The 22,221-nt window shown below is 50.2% G+C and overlaps 2 protein-coding genes and 1 long non-coding RNA gene across 4 annotated transcripts in view; all 3 read left to right on the forward strand.

Annotated features, from left to right (window-relative positions):
* The first annotated feature begins 450 nt into the window (after window positions 1–450).
* Window positions 451–1,894, forward strand: Rrs1 (ribosome biogenesis regulator 1 homolog). Its single transcript, XM_048358717.1, has one exon. It carries the CDS (start codon window positions 535–537, stop codon window positions 1,666–1,668), a length of 1,134 nt encoding a protein of 377 aa, XP_048214674.1. The 5' UTR covers window positions 451–534; the 3' UTR covers window positions 1,669–1,894.
* A 1,433-nt stretch (window positions 1,895–3,327) lies between these two features.
* Adhfe1 (alcohol dehydrogenase iron containing 1) overlaps window positions 3,328–22,221 on the forward strand; it is a 30,537-nt gene continuing 11,643 nt past the window's right edge. Inside the window, exons 1-10 of one of the 2 annotated variants that reach the window (XM_048358879.1) lie at window positions 3,328–3,455; window positions 6,825–6,862; window positions 8,623–8,669; window positions 10,230–10,283; window positions 11,267–11,421; window positions 11,785–11,981; window positions 13,905–13,982; window positions 15,831–15,936; window positions 18,488–18,640; window positions 21,059–21,157. In XM_048358879.1, the coding sequence (XP_048214836.1) occupies window positions 3,400–3,455; window positions 6,825–6,862; window positions 8,623–8,669; window positions 10,230–10,283; window positions 11,267–11,421; window positions 11,785–11,981; window positions 13,905–13,982; window positions 15,831–15,936; window positions 18,488–18,640; window positions 21,059–21,157 (983 nt within the window). In that variant the 5' untranslated portion in view covers window positions 3,328–3,399. Of the gene's footprint in view, window positions 3,456–6,824; window positions 6,863–8,622; window positions 8,670–10,229; window positions 10,284–11,266; window positions 11,422–11,778; window positions 11,982–13,904; window positions 13,983–15,830; window positions 15,937–18,487; window positions 18,641–21,058; window positions 21,158–22,221 lie in introns of both variants that reach the window. The other variant, XM_048358880.1, reaches the window with a different exon arrangement.
* LOC125360778 lies at window positions 9,363–10,055 on the forward strand. The gene is made up of 3 exons (XR_007212806.1): window positions 9,363–9,559; window positions 9,773–9,879; window positions 9,910–10,055. It is a non-coding gene; the product is annotated as an uncharacterized LOC125360778 (long non-coding RNA).

Genomic DNA, 22,221 nt, shown 5'->3' on the forward strand with positions numbered 1-22,221 from the left:
CTCGGGGGGCCCTCGCCCGCCCCCTCCCCCCCGGGCCTCGGTCGTCTTAGGTTAGGTCTCGCGTCCTCTCCTCGTGGGTCTGCGATCCGAAGCCTCCGACCCCGTCTGGCCGGCGTCTGGCGTCCCGCGGCCCGCTGCGCCGTCGGGGCGCGCCACCCTCCCCGGAGCCCCGGGCGGCGAGGATCTGGTGGAGGGAGGCCTACGGGACGCGCGCGGCGGCGGCGGCGGCGGCGGCGGGGACGGGTCCGAGCGCGGCGGGCGCCCATCCGGGCCGGGCCGGCTCCACACGGCCTCGCCGCGGGGCCCCGGCGTCCGCGCCGGCGCACACGCGGGGCGGAGGCGGGGCGGGCGCGAGGCGGCGGCCCCGCCCCTCCCCCCGGAGCCCCGCCCCCGGCCGGCCCCTGCGGCCCGCCCCTTCCGGTGGCCCCGGAAGCGACCCCGGGCCTCCGCTTCCGGGCCGAGCGTCCGCACGCGGAGCCGCCGAGCCGAGCGCGGAGTGAGGGCAGCGCCCCTCTCCCCGCCCCCGGCGCCGCCATGGAGGAGCCCGGCGTGGAGGCGCTGCTGGCGCGGGCGGCGCGGGACGAGGAGGAGACGCGGCGGCGCCTGGAGGTGCACAAGGAGCTGGAGCTGGAGTTCGACCTGGGGAACCTGCTGGCGGTGGACCGCAACCCCCCGACGGCGCTGCGCGCGGCCGGGCCCGGGCCGGCGGGCGAGGCGGCGCTGCGGGCGCTGGCGCGGGACAACGCGCAGCTGCTGGTGAACCGGCTGTGGGCGCTGCCGGCGGCGGGCGCGGGCGCGGGCGAGGCGGCGCTGGCCCGGCTGCCGGAGCCCGCCACGCGCCTGCCCCGCGCGAAGCCCGCGCCGCGCCCGCGCCCGCTCACGCGCTGGCAGCAGTTCGCGCGCCTCAAGGGCATCCGCCCGCGCAAGCGGGGCAGCCTGGCGTGGGACGAGGCGAGCGGCGAGTGGCGGCGGCGCTGGGGCTACCGGCGCGCGCGCGACGACTCCCGCGAGTGGCTGCTCGAGGTGCCCGCCGGCGCCGACCCGCTCGAGGACCAGTTCGCCCGGCGCCGCGCCGCCAAGCGGGAGCGCGTGGCCCGCAACGAGCTGAACCGCCTGCGCAACCTGGCGCGCGCGCACGGGCGGCCGCCGCCCCCCGGCGCCGCGGGCCTGCGCCCCGCCGGCCACCAGAGCCGCGCCGAGCTGGGCCGCGCCCTGCGCGTGGCCCGGGCCTCCACCGCCTCGGCCGGCCGCTTCCAGCCGCGCCTGCCCCGCGAGCCGCCCGCCCCGCCCGGCCCCGGCCCCGGGCGCAAGCGCCGCTTCCGGCCCGTGCTCGGGGACTTCGCCGCCGAGAAGCGGGGCCAGCTGGAGCTGCTGCGCGTCCTGGGCAGCAAGAAGCCCGCGCTGGACGTGACCCGGGCCGTCCACAAGCAGATGCGGGAGGAGGACCAGGAGGAGGCCGCCAAGAGGAGGAGCAGCGGCCGCCGCCAGGGCCAGAGGAGAGGGGGCCGGCCGCGGCCCGGGGGCAAGGGCCAGGGCCAGGGCGGCCCCCCCGGCCCGGGAGGCAAGAAGAAAGGGGGACCCGGGGGCAAGACGCATGCCCGGCCGCCCGGCGCGGGTGGCAAGAGGAAAGGCGGCGGGCAGCGCCCCGGAGGGAAGAGGCGCAAGTGACGACCCCATTCGCACGCCCTGTAGCGGGGAGTCGGAGGCCGGGGCCCCCAACGTGCACCCCACCACCGAGACGAGACTTGGGTTGACTTTGGTCGGGCGTATCAGAACCTGTGGATGGGGGAAACCTTGGTGGGGACCGGGAATTCTACAGCCATCTTTACCTTTTTGGGGTACGGGGTGAGAGCGGGTCCTTATTTTTAACAGTAAACTTTTCATGAAAGCTTAATGCCTGTACTAGTGTTGCTTATAACTTTCGACCGTTGGTAAGAACTGCCCATGACATCTGCGATCCAGATTCCCAGTGGAGGTTATTTTTGTAGGTTTCCTGAAGCCAAAGCAGTTAACTTAGAATGGTTTCGACAAGGTCACTTTTGCTAAGAAAACTCAACCGTTCGTTTAAATATCTATGTATTTATATATACTAAAAATGTAGTGCAACTGGCGTAAGGAAAAACTTACTTTCCACCGTTGAATCCGTTCTGCTAAATAATAACTTGGGGCTATGCTAACAATAATAGTAACTGGCTGTGTTTATAACCTCAAGGTTTTCAAGTAGAGCCTGCTTTGGGGATAGAGACCCTCAAAGTCTGTCAGCTGGGATGTCATCACCTCTCAGTGTCAAGTTGGCTTGTACTGTTTTGGTTAGGAGGTGAAATGCGTTTTCCCCTCCATCAGTCAGTCTCCTGTTTTGATCTTGAAGTTATCTCCCTACAAACAGATAACCCCTGAGAAGGTGCTTTTTCCCTGCCATAGCCACCTGCTCCTTGCAGTGTGATTAGTGTTAGGAAATTGGGAGTCCATTTTGTCATCCATTTTCTCAAGGTCTCTTGGTATAAGATTGCTTTTAGAAATTGCGATGGGAGAATTCATATTTCATAATGATAGGTTACTAAGACTCTTTCTAAGACTTTCCTACTGGGGCCTGAAAGTTAAGGCACAACTCTCATTGCTTTTTTCAGAGTGCAGGAACTTTGCCAGTTGTTTTGTTTTGGTTTTTGCCAGTCCTGAGGCTTGGCCTGAGCACTGTCCCTGGCTTCTTTTTGCTCAAGGCTAGCACTCTGCCACTTGAGCCACAGCGCCACAGCTTTATATATATGTTGCTGGGGAATTGAACCCAGGGCTTCATGTATATGAGGCCAGCACTTTACCACTAGGCCACATTCCCAGCCCCACTTTGCCAGTTCTGACTACTGTGAAACTGTAAGGTCATCTTGAACGACTGTCAAAAACAGCTGTTCACAGAGGTCTTAACTTTTAGCTTCTAATGTTTTACTTTTGTTCTCTCTTTTAGTGGCTTAACACTTTTCCATTAAAAAAAAATTCAGACTTTTCTCAGGGTTCTTGTTTGTCTTTCTAGAAAGTGTGTTCATCTTAATGCAATAACGTTCCAGTCTTAGAATACTTTCACAAGGGAAAGCAATTTGAGCAGAAAAAGAATTCCCGGACCTTCTGCCTTTCCCTCTAGCCCCCACTTTGAAAGAACAGAAACGTGGTAAGAATGAAGGTGGCACTTGAGCCTCTCTCTAGAGCAGTTTCCTTCAGTATCAAATGGGTGGGAGACCAGCTGTTGGTCTTGTGGCCCGGGTCTGCCGTCCAGGTTGGGCCGGGTGACCTTGCCGTGTGGGTGGGCAGGCCGGCCTCCTCGAGGGGTGGGAGGAGGCCAGCGGCCAGGATTGGGCAGCCGCGGGGGTGGGGCCTGCTGAAGGCCTGGAGTTCCCTGACAGTGCAGCCATGGCCGCCGCCCGGGCTCGGGTGACACACTTGCTGAGGCTTCTGCAGAGCGCAGCGTGAGTGTGGGCACTGGGCAAGTGTGGGACCCCCGACGTGGCTGCCCAGCGTGCACCCCACCTGGGCTGCTGGGCTGGTATGCATTAGGGACATTGCTATATCTAAATGTGCCTGGTCATGTGACAGATTTTACTCTGCTCAACCTCCCATGGAGGAAACTCACCATTGGAGAAGACAAGGCCTGGTGCATAGGGTAACGGCACAGAACCGGCCACAAGGGCCCAGGAAAATGCATCCAGTTGACACATTTATTGGGTAGATATTCATTCCGGAACCTGGTTTTGGTTCTCAGTATACAGCCATGAGCCAGCCTAGCGGATCAGATGAGGGAAGAGATAGACAATCAGGCTGCTGCAGAGCCCTGCAGATCACCACAGATAGACCAGAAGGGAAGAAGCCACAAGAAGTTAGGACAAACGTGTTTCGAATTGTACAAGAAGGGAGTGTAGCCGGAGTTGAACAGTGGATAGGAGAGACTTGACAGCAGTGGGGTGGGTGTGGGGGAGAAGATGGTGAGATACTGTAGGTCACAGAAAGGAAAGAAGAGTTGCTAGGGTAGGGTAGGGAAGTGACTTCCAAACAAGGGAATCTCTGCAACCAGGAGGGAAGGAAAAAGAAAGGAAAGATGTGGATTACTGAAGGAAAAGAAATTTGTCTTCCCAACGTTAAAACCCAGAGATGGAGCGAGCTGAAGGGTCAACCTAGAAAGAACAGTGCCAGTCAGTGGGCTCAGTCTCGACTTCATTTGCCATGGAAGCAAATAGAGGCAAAGAAGTGACACCATTGGAAATAGGTCCTAGTTACACCAGAATGAAGGTGACAGAGAAACCACTTCGGACGTGAGTAGAAATCTAGATGAGGGGCAAGGACCCAGAGAAACGTCTGCGGCCTTGGTGCCTGGTAGAGTATACAGAGTAAGGAAGGGTCTGCGTGGCTGAAGGCAGCTGAGGACAGAGTCCAGTAGTCAGGGAACGGCCAAGTGGAGAAGGAGTCAGAACAAGCAGGCCAGGCCCCTGAGGCTCACGCCTGTAACCCTAGCAACTCAGAAAGCTGAGATCTGAGGATCAAAGTTCAAAGAGCAGGCTGGGGCAGAAAAATCCATGAGATTCCTATCTGCAGTTAACCACTAAAAAGCCAGAAGTGGAAATGCAGCTCAAGTGGTGGAGCGCTAACCTTGAGCAAAAAGAACTAAAGGAGAGCTCCAAGATTCTGCATTTACCAAGATCCTGAGTTCAAGCCTCCTATACTAGCAGAAAGCGGGGCGGGGTGGGAGGGGGGGGAGAAAGAAGGAAAGGAAAGAAAAAGTAAAAAAGGTGAGGGAGGGAAGGAGGGAGGGGGGAAGGAAGAAAAGAGGAAGGGAGGACGAAAGGAAGGAAGGGAAGAGAGAGAAGCGACCAGAACAATGAATAACGAATGAGAGGCTACTCCGATAAGCAGAGAGTCTTGGAAACCAATGAGTTTTACCCATCCAAGAAAAAGGTGGTTAAAATCCAAAGAGAGGGTGTCTCAGGGTTCATGGCCGCATGGTTAGAGCCGGGGTTCATGGCCCCACGGTGAGAGTCGGGGTACCTAAGAAGTGCGAATCCAAGCCGACAGCGGGGACTGGAGGCACAGTCATGGGATTCACGGGCCCAGGAGTGTATTGGCATAGGGAGGTAGAGCCAGAAAATGCAGGGCAGGAGGGGAGAGGAATCAGGGTGAACAAGCCTGAGAATTTCAAACAAGACACCCCAAGTTTCATGGAGAAGGATGGCGTGAGGAGGGAGCACAACTAGGACATACAATACCAGTGAGGGTCCTCTGGAGGCAAGGCGGGGGGAGACAGGACCCTCCAGGACCCCAGAGCGCGAGGGGAAAGCTACCAGGGAAAGGGTGGAGGAAGACGCCGGCTACCCCGAGGCTCCTGCTAGGGAGCCTTGAGTTTGGGCTATTTGATTTCCCTGGGCTACCCTTCTGGAAAGTACAGCCTGCTCACCTGGGAGGAGGGAGCCCGCCCTGGCCGCCCTGGGACCGGCCAGTAGGTGGCAGCCCCGGCTCACGGTGGCTCTACTTGGCGTGTCTGGGGAAGTCTGAAGATGTCCAGGACTACTGAAATCCGCTTTTTCCTCCTCCACCATACCCCTTGGATGATTTAATTACAAATTTGAATTTTGGCGGGGCAGAGGAAGAGGAAGCTCTGCGCTCACTGGAGTAGCTGCTGAGACCTCACCATGGACAAGGTTCCTCTGTGTCCCCAAAAGAAACTTGGAGCGGCGAAAAAACAGCCAGGAGGGAAGGGACTGTTCCATAAAGAGCCAGCCCGGGCGGGAGGGAAGGGAGCTTCCCCGAAAGGAGGGCTGAGAAGGAGAGGAGGTGGCAGTCCTCAAGAAGCAGAATGGGCCTGGGGCTGTGATCTGGAGACCTGTCAGCCTGGGACTGCGTCCAGGGAGGCCTGGGTGAAGAAAAACTAAACCCGGTCAAGACGCAGGGAGAGGCCATGGAAAGTTCCCAGCGTGGGGGAAGGGGACAGTCCATCCAAGGTCCATTTGATCAGCACCGGGGTCCTGTCCTCAGCCTTTAATGCCTCCCCAGAGGGCTTCTCTCAGCTGCCCCTCCCCTGCAGACATCTGCCTGGTACCACTCAAATACACATGGGGGGGGCGGGGATGTCTGGATGCCAGTGTCCCTTAACTTTCTCACTCACGCCTGGTGCTCTGCCACTTGAGCTATACCTCCACTTCCAGCATTTTGCTGGTTAATTGAAGATGACAGTCTCATGGACTTTCCTGGCTTTGGATTGTGACCCTTAGATCTCAGCCTCCTACGAAGCCAGGATCATAGACATGAGCCATGGGCCCTAGGTGTCCCAGTCCACTTTTTATCCACTGTGATTTCTGGGTTCCTCATATTCATAGCTGCAAGTTCCTAGTCTTTTAAGGTTAGAGTGCTATGTAAGAGTTACTCTAGGGGTTGGGAATATGGCCTAGCGGTAGAGTGCTTGCCTCATATACACGAAGCCCTGGGTTCGATTCCCCAGCACCACATATATAGAAAATGGCCAGAAGTGGGGCTGTGGCTCAAGTGGCAGAGTGCTAGCCTTGAGCAAAAAGAAGCCAGGGACAGTGCTCAGGCCCTGAGTCCAAGCCCAGGACTGGTAGAAGAAAAAAAAAGTTACTCTATGGCTCCGTGTGTGTGTGTGTGTGTGTGTGTGTGTGTGTGTGTGTGTGTGTGTTCCACATGAATTTATTATTTTTAGTTTATCAAGGCTATGATAATAAAACAGCACCACCCCCTATCTTATTGACATGAATTTGTTTCACAGTATTGTAAGACTTCTCATTTTCTGTTTTCCAGTTTCATGTTATAATTTCCTGTTTTCTTTTCCCTAGATGTCAGTGTCCAACACATTCTCATACTTACTCCCAAGGTAATTCATGCGTGATTTTACACCACCACAAGTTTTGTTTCTGCAATCAGCGTGTATAATACATGCGGGCCAGTCTTGGAAGAAAAACAAACAAACAAGGACATAATTTTCCTTCTTGGAAGAAAAGGCTAGATCCAAATGGAGGAGAAGGACAGGAAGGAGGGGCTGTGACTACAAAGGATCCTGAGAGGAGCACAGGGAAAGCTAGGGAGACAGGGTGCAAACAAGTGAGGCTCTTCCCGCTGCGGGGCCTCACGGTCACTAACCACTAGGCCTGAGACAAAAGAAGCAGTCGTTTCATATTTGGAGAGAATACAATTAATAACTCAGTGAAAAATCTCACATAGTTCTGTTATGGTTTGGTCTCATTGTAGTAGTAGTCATCGTAATTTTTTTAAAGCCCAGAGCAATCAGAAATCTCAGTTTTAATAAAACTACCTTTGTCCTTAGGAGGCCAGTGTTAGATTATTGTGTAGGACTGGTCTATTTTTTTTTAACATTAATAAGAAAAATTTGATCGTGAAGCTTATTCCATAGGCTTTTATTTATCTTGACTTATTATAAATACCTAGGTGAAAAACAAAGATAAAATTCATTGATAGGACTTCCTTGTTCCAATTAGGCAGAAAAATTGTTTTTGCTGTTACTAAAACCTGATACTTGGCAGAGAGAGAGTTTATTTCACAGTATTTTTATTATGTTTCACCAAGAAAAGGGTTGGACGCATGGCTTAGTATTAGAGCTCTTGCCTGGCAAACATGAAGCCCAGATTCAAATCCTAGCATCACAAAAAAAAAAAAAAAGCTTCAGATTTCACCAAGAAAACTAGATTTGGGTTATAAACTTGTGAAATGTAACTATCTTTTATGCTTGGGGGTGGTAAGGGGGTGCAGAAGGCAGGGTACTGAGACTTGAACTCAGGGCCCTGTAGTCTTGCTTGGCTTTTTCCTCTCCGAGGTCGGTGCTCTACCTCTTGAGCCAAATCTTCACCTCTGGCTTTTGGCAGTTCATTGTTAAAAAGCGTCTCACCCAGACGTCTCTTCCTAGGCCGGCTTTGAATCATGACCCTCGGCTTCCTGAGGGTCCAGGGTCCCAGCCATGGCCACCAGCCCCCAGCATAAAATACAACTATCTCATTGTGCTAAGTCATTTATGTTGAAAAGTTCTTCATTTAAACGACCGAAGCAGGACTTTAGTTAACTCACTAATAGTTATTCTCAAACAATAATTTGACTCTACAGGACTTTTACACTACGTTCTCAAAAGTATTTCTTCACTTCAATGGAGGAAATACTTTCAGTCACCTATTTTCACAAAGTCAGCATCAAACCACTTTTATGTGATCATGAAGCCTGAAGAATATTTTTGGGGCAAGGCTTCAAGGGGTTTATAAGACAAAGGGTGATGTAGTTAACACTTGGAATTCCAGATACTTGGAAGGCAGAGGTAGGAGGATTGGAGTCTGAGGCCAACCAGGAAAAAGAAAAAATAAGACCCCATCTGAAAAATAAAGCCAAAAGAGCTGAGGAGTCACTCAAGGGTAGGCCCTTGCCCAGCGAACGCAGGCCCTGGACCTCAAGCCGTAGTGATGGCAAACAGGAAGGAAGAGACAGGCAGAGAAGGGCAGGGCAGGGGGAAAGGGAGAGGAAAAAGAAAAAGAAAAGGAAGTATGCTTATACTTATTGCTGGTTCTTACTATTCACAAACAATATTTATGTTTACTTTAAGGCCTACGCTAATGCTCATTTCTGTATTTCTAGCTCCTGGACTTTCACCTTCTGGGAAAACAACAGACTATGCCTTTGAGGTAGATTTTACCAATCCATTCTTTCTTTTATGAGCGGCCTAAAAAAGCACAAATATAATGCTAATTCGTTTGTATTTCACTTGAAATCTGCTATTAACTGATGTTCCATAATTTCTATTTGATTGGAATATAAATTTAATATAAATATATCATATAAATATACATGTCATATAAATTATATGAGTAGTATCTAACATACTATCTTCTATATTATCATTAATATAGGGGTAAATTTCCAGTTCTATACACTCTGCAAATTATATATGATATACGCTGAATCTTCTGTTATAAGAAATCCCAAAAGGGGTCAAATTTATCTGTTGAAACAAGAGTAAAGGAACAACATGCAAAACCATTTGGTGTAAAGCAACTGAACAACTCATGGGGGGAGAGGAAAAGGGGGAGAGAGAGAGGGGAATGAGGGAGAAGGTAACAAACAGTACAAGAAATGTATGCAATGTCTAATGTATGAAACTGTAACCTCTCTGTACATCACTTTGACAATAAATAAGAAAAAATGTTAGACAAAAATAAATAAATAAAATATTGATGCCTGTGCACATAATTGATAGATCTGAGAAAATATAACATCCTGATTATGAGCTCAGCTTCCTTTTGACAACATTTTGTAGGTACTTGCATAGAAATAAAATAACCTTCTTTATCAAAAAAAGAGTAAAGGAACAGTTAATTCGGGTATATTTTTATCACATTGTAGTTACATAATTAGTTATAATTATTTGCTTAAATCCTGCCCCCTCCTAAGTCAGGAGCCATAAATTGAAATGTCCTTGGGGCCTCTGAAGGTTACGGCTCCATGCAGCCCCGGAGGAATGTAGCCCCAGTGCTGCTAGATTGCTCCGGAGAGATTAAAATTCAGCAGTCCTAGTGTATATTTTTGTTTTGGGCCAGTCCTGGGCCTGGGACTCAGGGCCTGAGCACTGTCCCTGGCTTCTTCTTGCTCAAGGCTAGCACTCTGCCTCTTGAGCCACAGCGCCACTTCTGGCCGTTTTCTGTATATGTGGTGCTGGGGAATCGAACCCAGGGCCTCATGTATACGAGGCAAGCACTCTTGCCACTAGGCCATATCCCCAGCCCCCTAGTATATATTTTTAAGAGTTATTGGCATATTTGAAAACAATTGAACTTAACGTAGATTGAACAAGACATATCTCCCATCCGAAAATGACCCATCTTCTCTTGCCTGTCCGTGCCAGGTTTCTCTTCATCTCTTGTACAGATCTCACACGCGTGGTGGGGGATGGGGCAAAAATGTAAGAGTAAATTTAGATGTGGAGGTAGGGTAAAGCAAGCTTTTGAAGTGGGAGGACCAGGGAAGAGTTTATACTCTATTTGAGGAAAGACAAATGGAAATTTCCAGTGTGACCGCAGCCACCGTTCCAGCCGTTCCTGCGCAGGAGGCCAGAGGGTCAGCGGACCGAGGAGTATACCATGTTTAATCTAGATGAGGAGGAACCGTCTCGGGCTTTTAGAAATGAAGTAGCAACTCTTCTTATACCCTAGATGTTCTTGTTTTTGTTTTTGTTTTTTCTTTTTTAGATGGCTGTTTCAAATATCAGATATGGAGCTGGAGTTACCAAGGAAGTGGGCATGGCAAGTATTTGAAATGTCTGCAATCTTCTACTGTAAATATCGCATGTCTTATAAAACAGTGACTAATGAGTGCAACAATGGTCCTCACTGGACACTGTTGAAAATGAGCTCTACAACTTGTGGGTGGGGATAGGAGGGAAAAACTGGGAAAGAGCGAGGGAACGGGTGACATTGTCGAAAAAGAAATGTGCTCTTTACCTGACTTATGTAACTGTAACCCCTCTGTATATTACCTTTATAATAACAATAAATAATTTGGCCCCCCCAAAATTATTAATAGACAAAATCCTTCCTTCCTTCCTTCCTTCCTTCCTTCCTTTCTTTCTTCTTTCTTTTGTAGAGTTGGTGTTTAAACTCAGAGCTTCCTGCTTGCTAGGCAGGAACTCTGTATTACTTAGCCCATGCCTCTGGCCTTTTCTGTTCTAGTTATTGCTGAGATAAGATCTCAACATTTTCTCAGGCAGGCCAGAACTACAATCCTCCTATTTATGCTTCCCACCATGGTAGGATGGCAGGCTCTTACAACCATGCCCAGATTTTTCTGTTGAGCTGGGGGGAATTTCATGAACTCCCTCTCCCCCTCAAGCTGGCCTGAAACCAAGATCTTCCCAATTTCAGCCTCGTGAGTAGCTAGAAATGCATGCACTTATTAATTTATTGAGTGCTGTACTGGGGCTTGAACTTTAGGGCCTGGGTGCTGCCCTTTAACTGTTTTGTTCAAGGCTGTTGATCCACCACTTGAGCCACAGCTGTACTTCCTGTGCTCTCACGGTTAACTGGAGGTAAGAGGCTCCTAACTTTCCTGCCTGGGCCAGCTTGCAGCCGCGATCCTCGAATTTCCTCAGGATTACGGGTGTGGGCCACTGGCCGCAGACTCACGAGCCTTTTCTATTTCAGTATCTGCCCTGGTAAGACGATCTGAAGGGTCTATCACAGTTTTATTGAAGTTAAATCCAAGTTACCTATATTATTTGTTACTGCAGGATCTACAGAACATGGGGGCCAAAAATGTGTGCCTGATGACAGACAAGAACCTCTCGCAGCTCCCTCCGGTCCGAGCGGTCGTGGATTCCCTGGTGAAGCATGGAATCACCTTTCGGGTTTACGACGCCGTGCGGGTGGAACCCACAGACGCCAGGTGACTTGGCAGTGTCGGCCGGCGCAGCGCGTCTTCATTGAGTGCCTGGCCCAGCTAGTACCCCGTGACACGCGGCACCCCGACGTGAGGCCGGGGAGGGGGCGGCTCACGCCGGTCACCCTAGCTACTCGGGAGGCAGTGGGATCTGAGGATCGCAGGTGGAGGCCAGCTCGGGCAGGGAAGGCTGTGAGACACGCACCTCCAAGGAACCAGCGAAAAGGCAGGGGCGGAGGCATGGCTCGAGTGGTGGGCATCGACAGACGGACAGACAAACCGTGCATGTAATGCAATATAATACTCATTAATATAGATGTGTGTGTATATATATATTGCATAATGGCTCTTTGTTTTCCATTCTCCAAGCTTCATGGATGCCATTGAGTTTGCCAGAAAGGGAGCTTTCGATGCGTACGTGGCCGTGGGCGGCGGCTCCGCCATGGACACCTGCAAAGCCGCGAACCTGTACGCGTGCAGCCCCCGCGCCGAGCTCCTGGACTACGTGAACGCCCCGATCGGGAAGGGCCGGCCGGTGACGGTGCCCCTGAGGCCTCTCGTAGCAGGTGACCTCCGCTCGGCTTTCATGCAGACAGTGGGAAAGGTGCCGGCCCTCCATTTTCACGTCTGACGTGCGCGCTTTGACTTGGTGCCTTCGCTGGGAGACCGACGGCAGCTTGATTTTAACAGCCTCATCTCATTCTTGCCCAGAGGGAGGCGGTTTGGGCCGTGGGAGGCAGCGGGGCAGAGGCTCCCTTGTCCCCAGTGGGGCGGAGGGGACACCGCTGTGGCGTTCGCCCATCCCCTGTGGCAGGCCTGTCCTCCGAGCCCATCTGCGTTGTCCCGGGTTGCCCGCCGCCCCTGGTTACTTTTCAGTGACTCCCCCTTTCTCCCCCGCCGTGGCTCTGCGGCTGACTCGGGCTTTGTCACAGCAGTGGGCGACATCTGCTCCTGGGCTGTCCAAGGCCTACACACATCCCTATCACAATGGGGGGGTGTCCCTGGGCTGTCCAAGGCCTACACACACATCCCTATCACAATGGGGGGGGTGTCCCTGGGCTGTCCAAGGCCTACACACACATCCCTATCACAATGGGGGGTGTCCCTGGGCTGTCCAAGGCCTACACACACATCCCTATCACAATGGGGGGGCGTCCCACAGTCCTTCTTCTGGGATCACTTGAATGACTGCTGCCATATTGCTCCTCCAAATCTTGTGGTGGAGGAGAATCGCTCCAGGGAAGCTCGGTCCCTCCCTCCCCTCTGTGCAGCTCGGTCCCTCCCCTCTGTGCAGCTCTGTCCCTCCCCTCGGTGCAGCTCTGTCCCTCCCCTCTGTGCAGCTCAGTGCCTCCCCTCTGTGCAGCTCGGTCCCTCCCCTCAGTGGAGCTCAGTCCTCCCTCCCCTCAGTGAAGCTCGGTCCTCCCTCCCTTCTGTGAAGCTCTGTCCCTCCCCTCTGTGCAGCTCAGTCCCTCCCCTCTGTGCAGCTCGGTCCTCCCTCCCCTCTGTGCAGCTCGGTCCCTCCCTCCCCTCTGTGCAGCTCGGTCCTCCCCTCTGTGCAGCTCGGTCCTCCCCTCTGTGCAGCTCGGTCCTCCCCTCTGTGCAGCTCGGTCCTCCCTCCCCTTGGTGAGCAGTCCCCAGGAGCTGGTGGGGACGAGCTGCTTTGGCATAACCGCGGGGCTGGCGCATGGAAGCTTCTAGGGCAGCTGTGGCTCACACAGAGGGGTGGCTTGTAAACGTTAGGAACTCGACAGGACTGCTAAACCGCAGGCCCGCGGGCAGCGGGGCGGCCGCCGGGGGGGGGGGGGGGGGGGGAATAAAGATGTCTTTGAGGACAGCGGGGCAGCCTTCCCAGCCCTGGGGCAGCGCGGCCGGCACCCCGGGCCGCTAACACAGACGTGGGGCACAGAGCGCAGGGGGTCCCCACGGTGCGTGGGTGCGGGTGAGCACCGACGCAGAGGACACACACTCAACACACAGACACACGTCACACGCATGGGGCACACAGACCTGCGTGGAACAGCTAGCATGCCTAGTGAGCACACACACACGGTAACCACCCACGCGTGCTGACACCGGCATGCACACTGTGCACGCATGTTAACACAGACGTGGACACCACACACACACACTGACGTGACACGTGTTAAACATGCGTGTGCGTTGACGCGAACATCAGCATGCGTGTTAAATATGTGCAGGATAATGCACACACGCTTTCTACATGCTTATTAAGATAGCCCTCGACCTCGTGTATGTTAATACAAACACAGACATCATAAATGCCCGTGCAGACACGGGTCTCGTGCAAATGCACATGAACACGGACGCATACGGTAGACCTTTCATGCATGTTATACAGAGGATCTGGCAAGCAGAAAGCTTAGCAAAGCTTCCTGCCCTGACTTTGTTCCTCACGTCTAAGGCTGAAGTCAGTACCTCCACCACGTTTGTTCACCTGCTCTCCTAAAATTAGTATTATTTTTTCCAAGTCCCAACGACCTCAGGAACTGGTAGCGAGACGACTGGAGTTGCCATTTTTGACTATGAATCCTTGAAAGTAAAAACTGGTAAGAACGTTGCTTGTGATTTATTTCTAGCCCGCTTTCCTTTCAGCCTAACTCTCTTTTCTCTGTGCACGTGTGGGGTGGAGGGTAACTTTTTATCAGGGTTGAACTGAGGTCCCTCCACTTGCTAGGCAGCCACCCTGCCTCTTGACCCACGCCCCACTTCAGGATGTTGTAGATGGAACTACAAGTGTTTGCCCGAGGCCCATCTCCAAGCGCGATCCTTCAATCTGCGTCTCTACAATGGCTGGGACCCGACGGCAGATGCGCTACCGCCCCACGCCGCCCCTCCTCCCGTTTCTCTAATGCTTTCTCTTAGACATCAAGGAGCTGTGAGGTTAAGGAAAGAAGTATGTGTATACAAACCTTTTCTCTTTTCCAAATACATATATGAAGTAGCTTAGTGAACTTGTTTTGAAAATTACCTACAAAACCATCCTGAAATACCATGACTCTTGAGTGGCCCTTCTGCTCACATTAGTGACAGTATAGGGGATAAATATTCCTTCCCTCCATCAGCGTTTGGGGGTTGTTATTTTCTCTTTCTGTTCCTGATGTTTTGAGACATTGTCTTACTATGTAGCCCAGGCAGCTCCTGTCTGAGTATTAGGATTACAGATGTGGACCAACATGCCTACATTCATTACACCTTGCATGAAAATGTGATTTTTAAAAATATAATAAAAAAACACAGCTGTTTGAAGAGTCTGCTTTAACAAGTTTGCCTTTGTTACCACTCCTGGGGACTGAGCTCAGGGCCTGAGCACTGTCCCTGAGACTCTTTTGCTCAAGGCTAGCACTCTACCACTTGGGCCACAGCACTTCTGGCTTTTTTTCTTTATGTGGTACTGAGGAATTGAACCCAGAGCTTCAGACATGCTAGGCAAGCATTCTATCACTAAGCCCTAGTTTAATAAGTCTTGGCAAGTGTACATACATACCTACATAACCAATACCACAAGAAAGATATTGAACATTCTCATCATTCTAGAAAGTCATATCATGATCCATCTTAGCTAGTCTCTGACCCCATCTCTCTTCTCCTTTCTGCCTTTCTTCTCAATCTCTCATTGGATCTTGGGTGACTTTATGGAAATGTCCCTCTCCTTAAGTCTGACTCAACAGCCTGTCTTCAGGCCTTCTTGTAGACATTTAACTACACACATACAGTAATTTATTTAAATTAAACTACATAATCCCTGGATAGTGTTAATATTGACAGTAATAATTGACAGTCGCCAACATTTGAATTGTGCCTTACTGCTCTTAAAAAGATTCTTATTTTTTCACATCACTCAATCTCTATGACATCTCTGTAAGAGATGAGGTCTGTGTTATTATAGTTTAAGCTGGCTTGAAGGTGTAGCACAGTGGTAGAGCCCTTGCTTAGCATGAGCAAGGGCCTGGGTTCAATCCCAAGCAGTGAAATGTGGGCGAGGAGTTAATTCAAATATCAAGGAGATCAGGAAGGCTATGTGACTTGTCCAATGATATAAAATAGAGTGTACAATGGGTTCAGCACTATATTAGTAAACCTGCTCTTTGGAACTTAATAAATAAATAAGCCCTGATTCTCTCTGCTTGGACAATGGTGTCACTCTCCTAGAAGGTAGGAAGAGATATCTACCCTTCTCTCTTGAGATCCAGTGGGAGCCAGATTCCAACACACACTGGAAAACTCAGTTTTCTACTCCAAAGCTCTCTCGGGTGCTGCTTGCCACCCGGCTACATACAAATGCACACCGTCTCATGCTTTTCCTTTGTTAGGGTAATTTATTGCCCTGAAGTTATTTCATCTTTTAAAAACACTGCCCGTGCCTTTCACCTCTCTTAAAAGCCTTTCTATTGTAGGCATTGCTTCACGAGCCATCAAACCCACCCTGGGGCTAGTGGACCCTCTGCATACCCTCCACCTGCCTGGCCAGGTGGTGGCCAACAGTGGCTTCGACGTGCTGTGGTAGGTTCCCGCGCCTCCCGGGGGGACGTTCTCAGGCCCACGTCTACCACAGACTTACGCTGAGCGAGTCCCTGTCGTAGGCGCTGGTGATCCGTCCCTGATTAGGGATCAGCAGCACCCCCCACGTTGGCTGACACGTTGGCCTCCCTTCTTGGAAGGGCACGTTGAAGCCGGGAAGCGGGCGGCTGCCTCTGCCACAGCCCGGGGCTCACAAATAAAGGAGCGGTGCCAGGTGACGTGCAGCCTCCCGGGGCCACCCCGAGCAGGGAGGAAGGCAGGGAAGGGAGCTCACGCCTTCGGAACACATGTGCTTGGAGCACGGGTCTTTTTTTTATTTTATTTTGTACAGGTGATGTACAGAAGGGCCACAGTTACGTAAGTAAGGTAATGAGTACATTGCTTGTCTAACAGTGCTATCTCCTCCCTCGTTTTCTTCCCTCTTCCCCCAAGTTGTAAAGTTCATTTCTAATAGTGTCCTGTGACTATCACTGTTGCACTGATTCACCCTTTGTCGCACCATTTTGTGATTCCCCTTCCCTTCCCCAAGTCAGATAAACATATATACAAGACATGGGGTACCAAAATCAAACACAGTGACAACAGGGAATAAACCACAGGGAAAAGAAAGAAAAAAGAAATAACTTGACACAGTACATAAAAAAAACTCTTATTTCCATATCTTGGAGTTAATTTCAATTTTATATGGTCATATGTACATAGCGGTTGAGCTATTGTGATCCTCTGCTAGGTCTAGCCTAGACATATATTAATTACTACAAATGAGGGAAACCATGGAGCCTATGTTCCTTTGGATCTGGCTTACTTCACTTAATATAGTTTTCTCCAAGTCTTTCCATTTCTTTACAAATGGGGTGATGTCATTCTTTCTGATGGAAGCATAGATTTACATTATGTATATGTACCACATTTTCTAGGTCCATTCATCTACTGAGGGGCATCTGGGTTGGTTCCATATCTTAGCTATGGTAAATAATGCTGCAGTGAACATAATTGTGCTGGCAGCTTTAGTGTGTCCTTGTTTGTGATCGTTTGGGTAAATGCCCAGGAGTGGAATTGCTGGGTCATAGCGGAGCTCTATGTTTAGCCTCTTGAGGAACCTCCATACTTCTTTCTGGGGTGGTTGAACCAGTCTACGTTGCTACCAACAGTGAAGTTGCATTCCCTTTTGATCACATCCCTGCCAACACCTGTTATTTATTTTCTTGATAGTGGCCATTCTAACTGGGGTAAGGTGGAATCTCAATGTAGTTTTTATTTGCATTTCTTTTATGGCCAGAGATGTTGAACATTTCTTCATGTACCCCTTGGCTCTTCTTATTTCTTCTCCAGAGAAGTCTCTTTTTAATTCTTTAGCCCATTTATTAATGGGGTGGTCGTTTCTCTGAGGAGTTGTTATTGGGGAGTTTAACTGTTGTTAAGCTTCTTATAAACCAAGACTAGTGCTCTGCCACTTGAGCCACACTCCAATTCCGATTTTGTTGCTAGTTTATTGGAGATAAAGAGTCTCATGGATTTTCCTGCCGGGGCTGACTCTGAACCCTGACCCTCAGATCTCAGCCTCCTGAACAGCCACGATGACAGGTGTGAGCCACTGGCACTGGGCTTATTTAATGCCATATTCCGCAGAGGAGTGTAATGCTTTCAGTAAGGGTCTGCAGAGCTAGGATTCTCTTTTTCTTGTATGGTATTTGACTAATGCGACATAAATGTCTTCTACAACGAAGTCACTTTTTAGATTCAGTGCTTTGTTTTATAGCTCAAATCTTCACTAATCCAGCCTCCTGAAGATGTATTTAAATTAGAAAAGGGCCAAGAGTCATCCTTTTAATTAAATACATTTCATTGATACATAAAATCATAAAAAAATAGGAATGAATGGTGTGCCATATGGTGTTTTGTTACATGTGTACATTATGTGATCAGGTTAAACACACCTGTCTTCTCATTGATCACTTCTTTATTGGGAAAAACATTCAAAATGCATTCTTTTAGCTTCTTCTTTTTTTTTTTTGGCCAGTCCTGGGCCTTGGACTCAGGGCCTGAGCACTGTCCCTGGCTTCTTCCCGCTCAAGGCTAGCACTCTGCCGCTTGAGCCACAGCGCCCCTTCTGGCCATTTTCTATATATGTGGTGCTGAGGAATCGAACCCAGGGCTTCATGTATACGAGGCAGGCACTCTTGCCACTAGGCCATATCCCCAGCCCTCTTTTAGCTTCTTTTGAGATATTCAGCAAGCACCAGTATCTATGGTCACCCTGCTTTAGAGGATGACACTAGAAACTTCTTGCTCCCAACTGCAAATGTGTAACCATCGATGGATCATACACATACTCGTTAAAAACCCTGCAGTGCTGCAAATACACACTTGACTTGAATTCTGTGCTCAGCAATGACTGTGGGAGACGAGAGGCGGGTGGGGAAGGGAGTGGATTAGCACATCTATGGGCAGTGCAGTGAGTGTGGTTGGTGGTTGGGTGGGCGGAAGGAGGAACACCACGTGTTCACGCTGTGTTTTACCCCTTGCTCTGTAGCCATGCGCTGGAGTCCTACACTGCCCTTCCCTACCACATGAGGAGCCCCTGCCCTGCCAATCCCATCGCGCGGCCGGCGTACCAGGGCAGCAACCCAATCAGCGACATTTGGGCAGTGCACGCACTGCGGATCGTGGCCAAGTATCTGAAGAGGTATGTCACCCCTAAGGGACGGAGACAGGACAGGAAAGCCGCGTCTGCCCACACATGAAACACGACGTGTTCGCTGCTGCTGAGATGCCGGGTGTGGGCCTGCGGACGAGGTCAGCCCATGGAAGTGCAGAAGCAGCCGCCACCCACCACGTGAGGAGGGCCCCCCGAAAGATGGTAGTGAAAACGGGACCCGAGGCCGCAGGCGGCCACTTTCAGGAGACAGTGGAAGCCCCTCATGGATGCAGGATACAGATAGAGCCAAAGCAGCTTTCTTCACGAGAGTCTCAAAGGCAAAGCTAGGCTAGAGGGGAGATGCCCTCAGAGATTTGGCCCCCGGGGCAGAAATGAGAGCACTCGGGACAGTTACGGCCCTTCAGGCCCCCCCCCGAAGGTACAGAGAAGCCAGCCCTTCAGTAAACTCCAAAAGTCAATGTATAGAGCCTTCTGACCCCGGAGACGTAAAACGCAGGAAATATACAAATAATTCCTACAAGGCTTTGAAGGATCTAACCAAGTATGGCGGTGCACACCTGTAGCCTCAGCTATTGTGGAAACTGAGGCAGGAAGATGGAAGGAATCCAGAAATTTGATGCCAGCCTGGGCAACATATTTAGGCCCTGGCTTTTAAAGCAATCACTCATTGCTGGTCTCTGGTGGTTCACACCTGTGAGTCTAGCTACTCACGAAGCTGTCAGATCTGCCGGTCACTATTAGAAGCCAGCCCGGGCAAGAAAGGCTGTGAAACCAGACACCAGAAAGCCAGAAGTAGAGCTGAGGCTCAAGTGGTAGGACACTAGCCTTGAGCACAAAAGCTTGGGGACAGCGCCTAGGTCCTAAGTTCAAGCCCCAGGATTGATACACAAAAAATAGATTACAATAAAAATTTAGTCATCTAGATCCATACACACGTGTATAGCCATGCCTTTGAGAGGACAAATAACAATAGTTTCCTGAAGAGACAAAAATATAAATTCCCCTTCTGGTATTCGTGAGCACTGATTCAAGATCCCTCAGACAGGAAAACCCACAGTGCCTGTCTTAGAAACCAGAGTGCACGTGCCTATAACCTACATGCATCTTCCCACTGCAATTCCTAACATAATGTAAGCATGTGTAGAGAATTACTGTGCTGTACTGTTTCGGGACTCCAGATGCGATTTTTTCTTGTACATATGGGGACACAGTGCCTCCTCTACCCTTGGCCTCACGGCGCCTCTGGTACGGAGCGGCCTTGGGATCGGAGCCGGGAAGAGGAAAGGGCCATAGAACCATTGCGGACTCCTGAGAGACCCACTGATTTGACAAATGAGCCAGGGTGTTTGACCAGGACAGAAGGTTTGGCCCTGCTGTGGGAGGAGGACAGGGGAAAGGCGAAAAGCTGGCATCTGCTGCTCTGCCTTATGATTCAGGGAATAAGGAACTGACATTGAACCTTAGGAAGAAGGCGCAAGCTATTAACCATTCCAAGGAAAAGGGGGGCGTGGGGGCAGCACTTTTATGCTATAGCAGGAACTCTTCTCGAGGCAAGATCAAGATCATGAAAAACCCAAAAAGAAGTGATTTTCTTGGCATCCTTCAGGCTGCCTTCCTGGGGCCGCGTTTCTAAGCCAGGCATGCAGGAAAGGCAATGCTGGAATCCAAAGGGGCTTCTGAGAAATGGCTTTTCAAAAGTGACACTGGAATCGGGTCCAGAGCTACTCAGGAGACTGAAATCTGAGGATCATGGTTCAAAGCCAGCCCAGGCAGAAAAGTCCATCCGTCTCTGATCTCCAGTTAACTAGCAAAAAGCCAGAAGAGGAGGTGTGGCCCAAGTAATTGAGCACCAGGCCTGAGCAGGGGGGAAAAAGAAAGAAAGACAAAGCAAGAGCAAGAGGTCTTGAGTTCAAGCCCCAGTCCCAGAATGAGCCTCATCCTGGGATAGCATCTCATTCCCACAGCCTGAGGACAGACACACGACTCCCCTAAGGGCCGGGGGGCCCCAGTGGACCCATTTGGGGGCCCTGTCACAAGCAGAAAGATGGCTGGAGTTGGGCAACAGGCTCAGGCTTGTCCTGAGAGTGCCAGAGTCCATCGCGGCCATCCTCAGGGAGAAGGAACGAGGCCCACCCCACTGCCCTTGCACGACCCCCGCCTCGCGTCCCTCCGCGGGCGCGTTTATACTGTGTGATCAGCTGACCATGTATTTATTCTGACTTTAGTGAAATCTCACGGATGACAAGGTGTTTCCCTTCAGTTTTCATTTTGAAGACAAGGTGTCATTTGAATAACTTAATGAATAACATAGTGCCTATGTTTGTTTGTTTTTCCCTCCTGAGTAGCATGTCTTTTTCCAGATCTTTCCCTAAGGCAGCTCCTCCTTTATTCAGTAGGAAATACCGATGTTGATGTGTTATTGTTCGGTGTTTATATAATCCACAGGGCTGTCAGAAATCCTGACGATCTTGAAGCAAGGTCTCACATGCACTTGGCCAGTGCTTTTGCGGGCATTGGCTTTGGAAATGCTGGTGTTCATCTGTGGTGAGCAAACATAAGAGATTTTATTTCTTTATTCAAACTAGTGCTTTTAATTTTTAATATTTATAATTCAAACATGCTATAATAGGAAGACCATTATTGTGTCATAGGTTTTTCTATAACAGCTCTTTAAAAAATATACTCTGCAATTCACCTATTTAAACTATGAGTCAATAGTTTTCAGCGTCTACATGAAGTTCTACAATCATTAACTTTAGAACATCTTATTACGTCCCCAAAAAGTCCCATACCCCTTATCTGCCATCTGACAGTTCCTGGACCTCACCTCCAACAGTACTAAGAAACTACTCCCTTCCCTCCACTCCCCTCCCCCTCCCCTTCCCTCCCCTCCTCCACTCCCCTCCCTCCCTTTCCCTCCCCTCCGATCCCCCTGCCCGTACCTCCCATGTAGCTAGGATTACATGGATGTCTGTACCACATCTGGGTCTGGTCTACTTTCAATCTCTATAGATTTCCACATTCCGGGTATTTCATATAAATGACATCACATAAGGTGTGGTCTTTTGTGTCTGGCTTGTTTTACTTAATGATACCAAGGTTCATTTGTATATAAGCACTTCATTTCGTTATTGACAAATAACATTCTGTTTGATAAAGAAACCACATTTTATTTATCCATTCATGAGTCAATGGACATTTGAGTTGTTGGCATTATAAATAATGTTGCTAAGAGTATTTCTGTACAAGTTTTTGTGCACACATAGGTTTTAATTTTGCTCCTTTTAGTCATAGAGGTATAATTTCCGGGTCATATGGTAATACTGTAAAAAAAAAAAAAAAAACAACTACCAGTGAGCAAAACATACTCAGAGCCTGAAAAATATTTATACTCCTTGCCACACTAATTCACTTCTAAAAACCTAGCCTAAAGACATTCCTATAGTATGATCAATTAATTTCCTTATACGAATGTTTAAGTATTGTTTATAATTGAACTTTTTGAGGTATAACCTAAATTCCCAACAACTAATGACTAACTAATGTACAGTACTTAAGGAATAAAATAAAAGAGGATTAAAAATACCTTTTTGGGGCAGATTGTATGG

This window comes from Perognathus longimembris, chromosome 12, assembly GCF_023159225.1.
Source record: "Perognathus longimembris pacificus isolate PPM17 chromosome 12, ASM2315922v1, whole genome shotgun sequence".
NCBI classification, from domain to species: domain Eukaryota; kingdom Metazoa; phylum Chordata; class Mammalia; order Rodentia; family Heteromyidae; genus Perognathus; species Perognathus longimembris.

What these genes read in the sequence shown, in the direction of transcription:
- Rrs1 (XM_048358717.1), top strand. Translation starts at nt 535, where the DNA reads ATGGAGGAGCCCGGCGTGGAGGCGCTGCTGGCGCGGGCGGCGCGGGAC.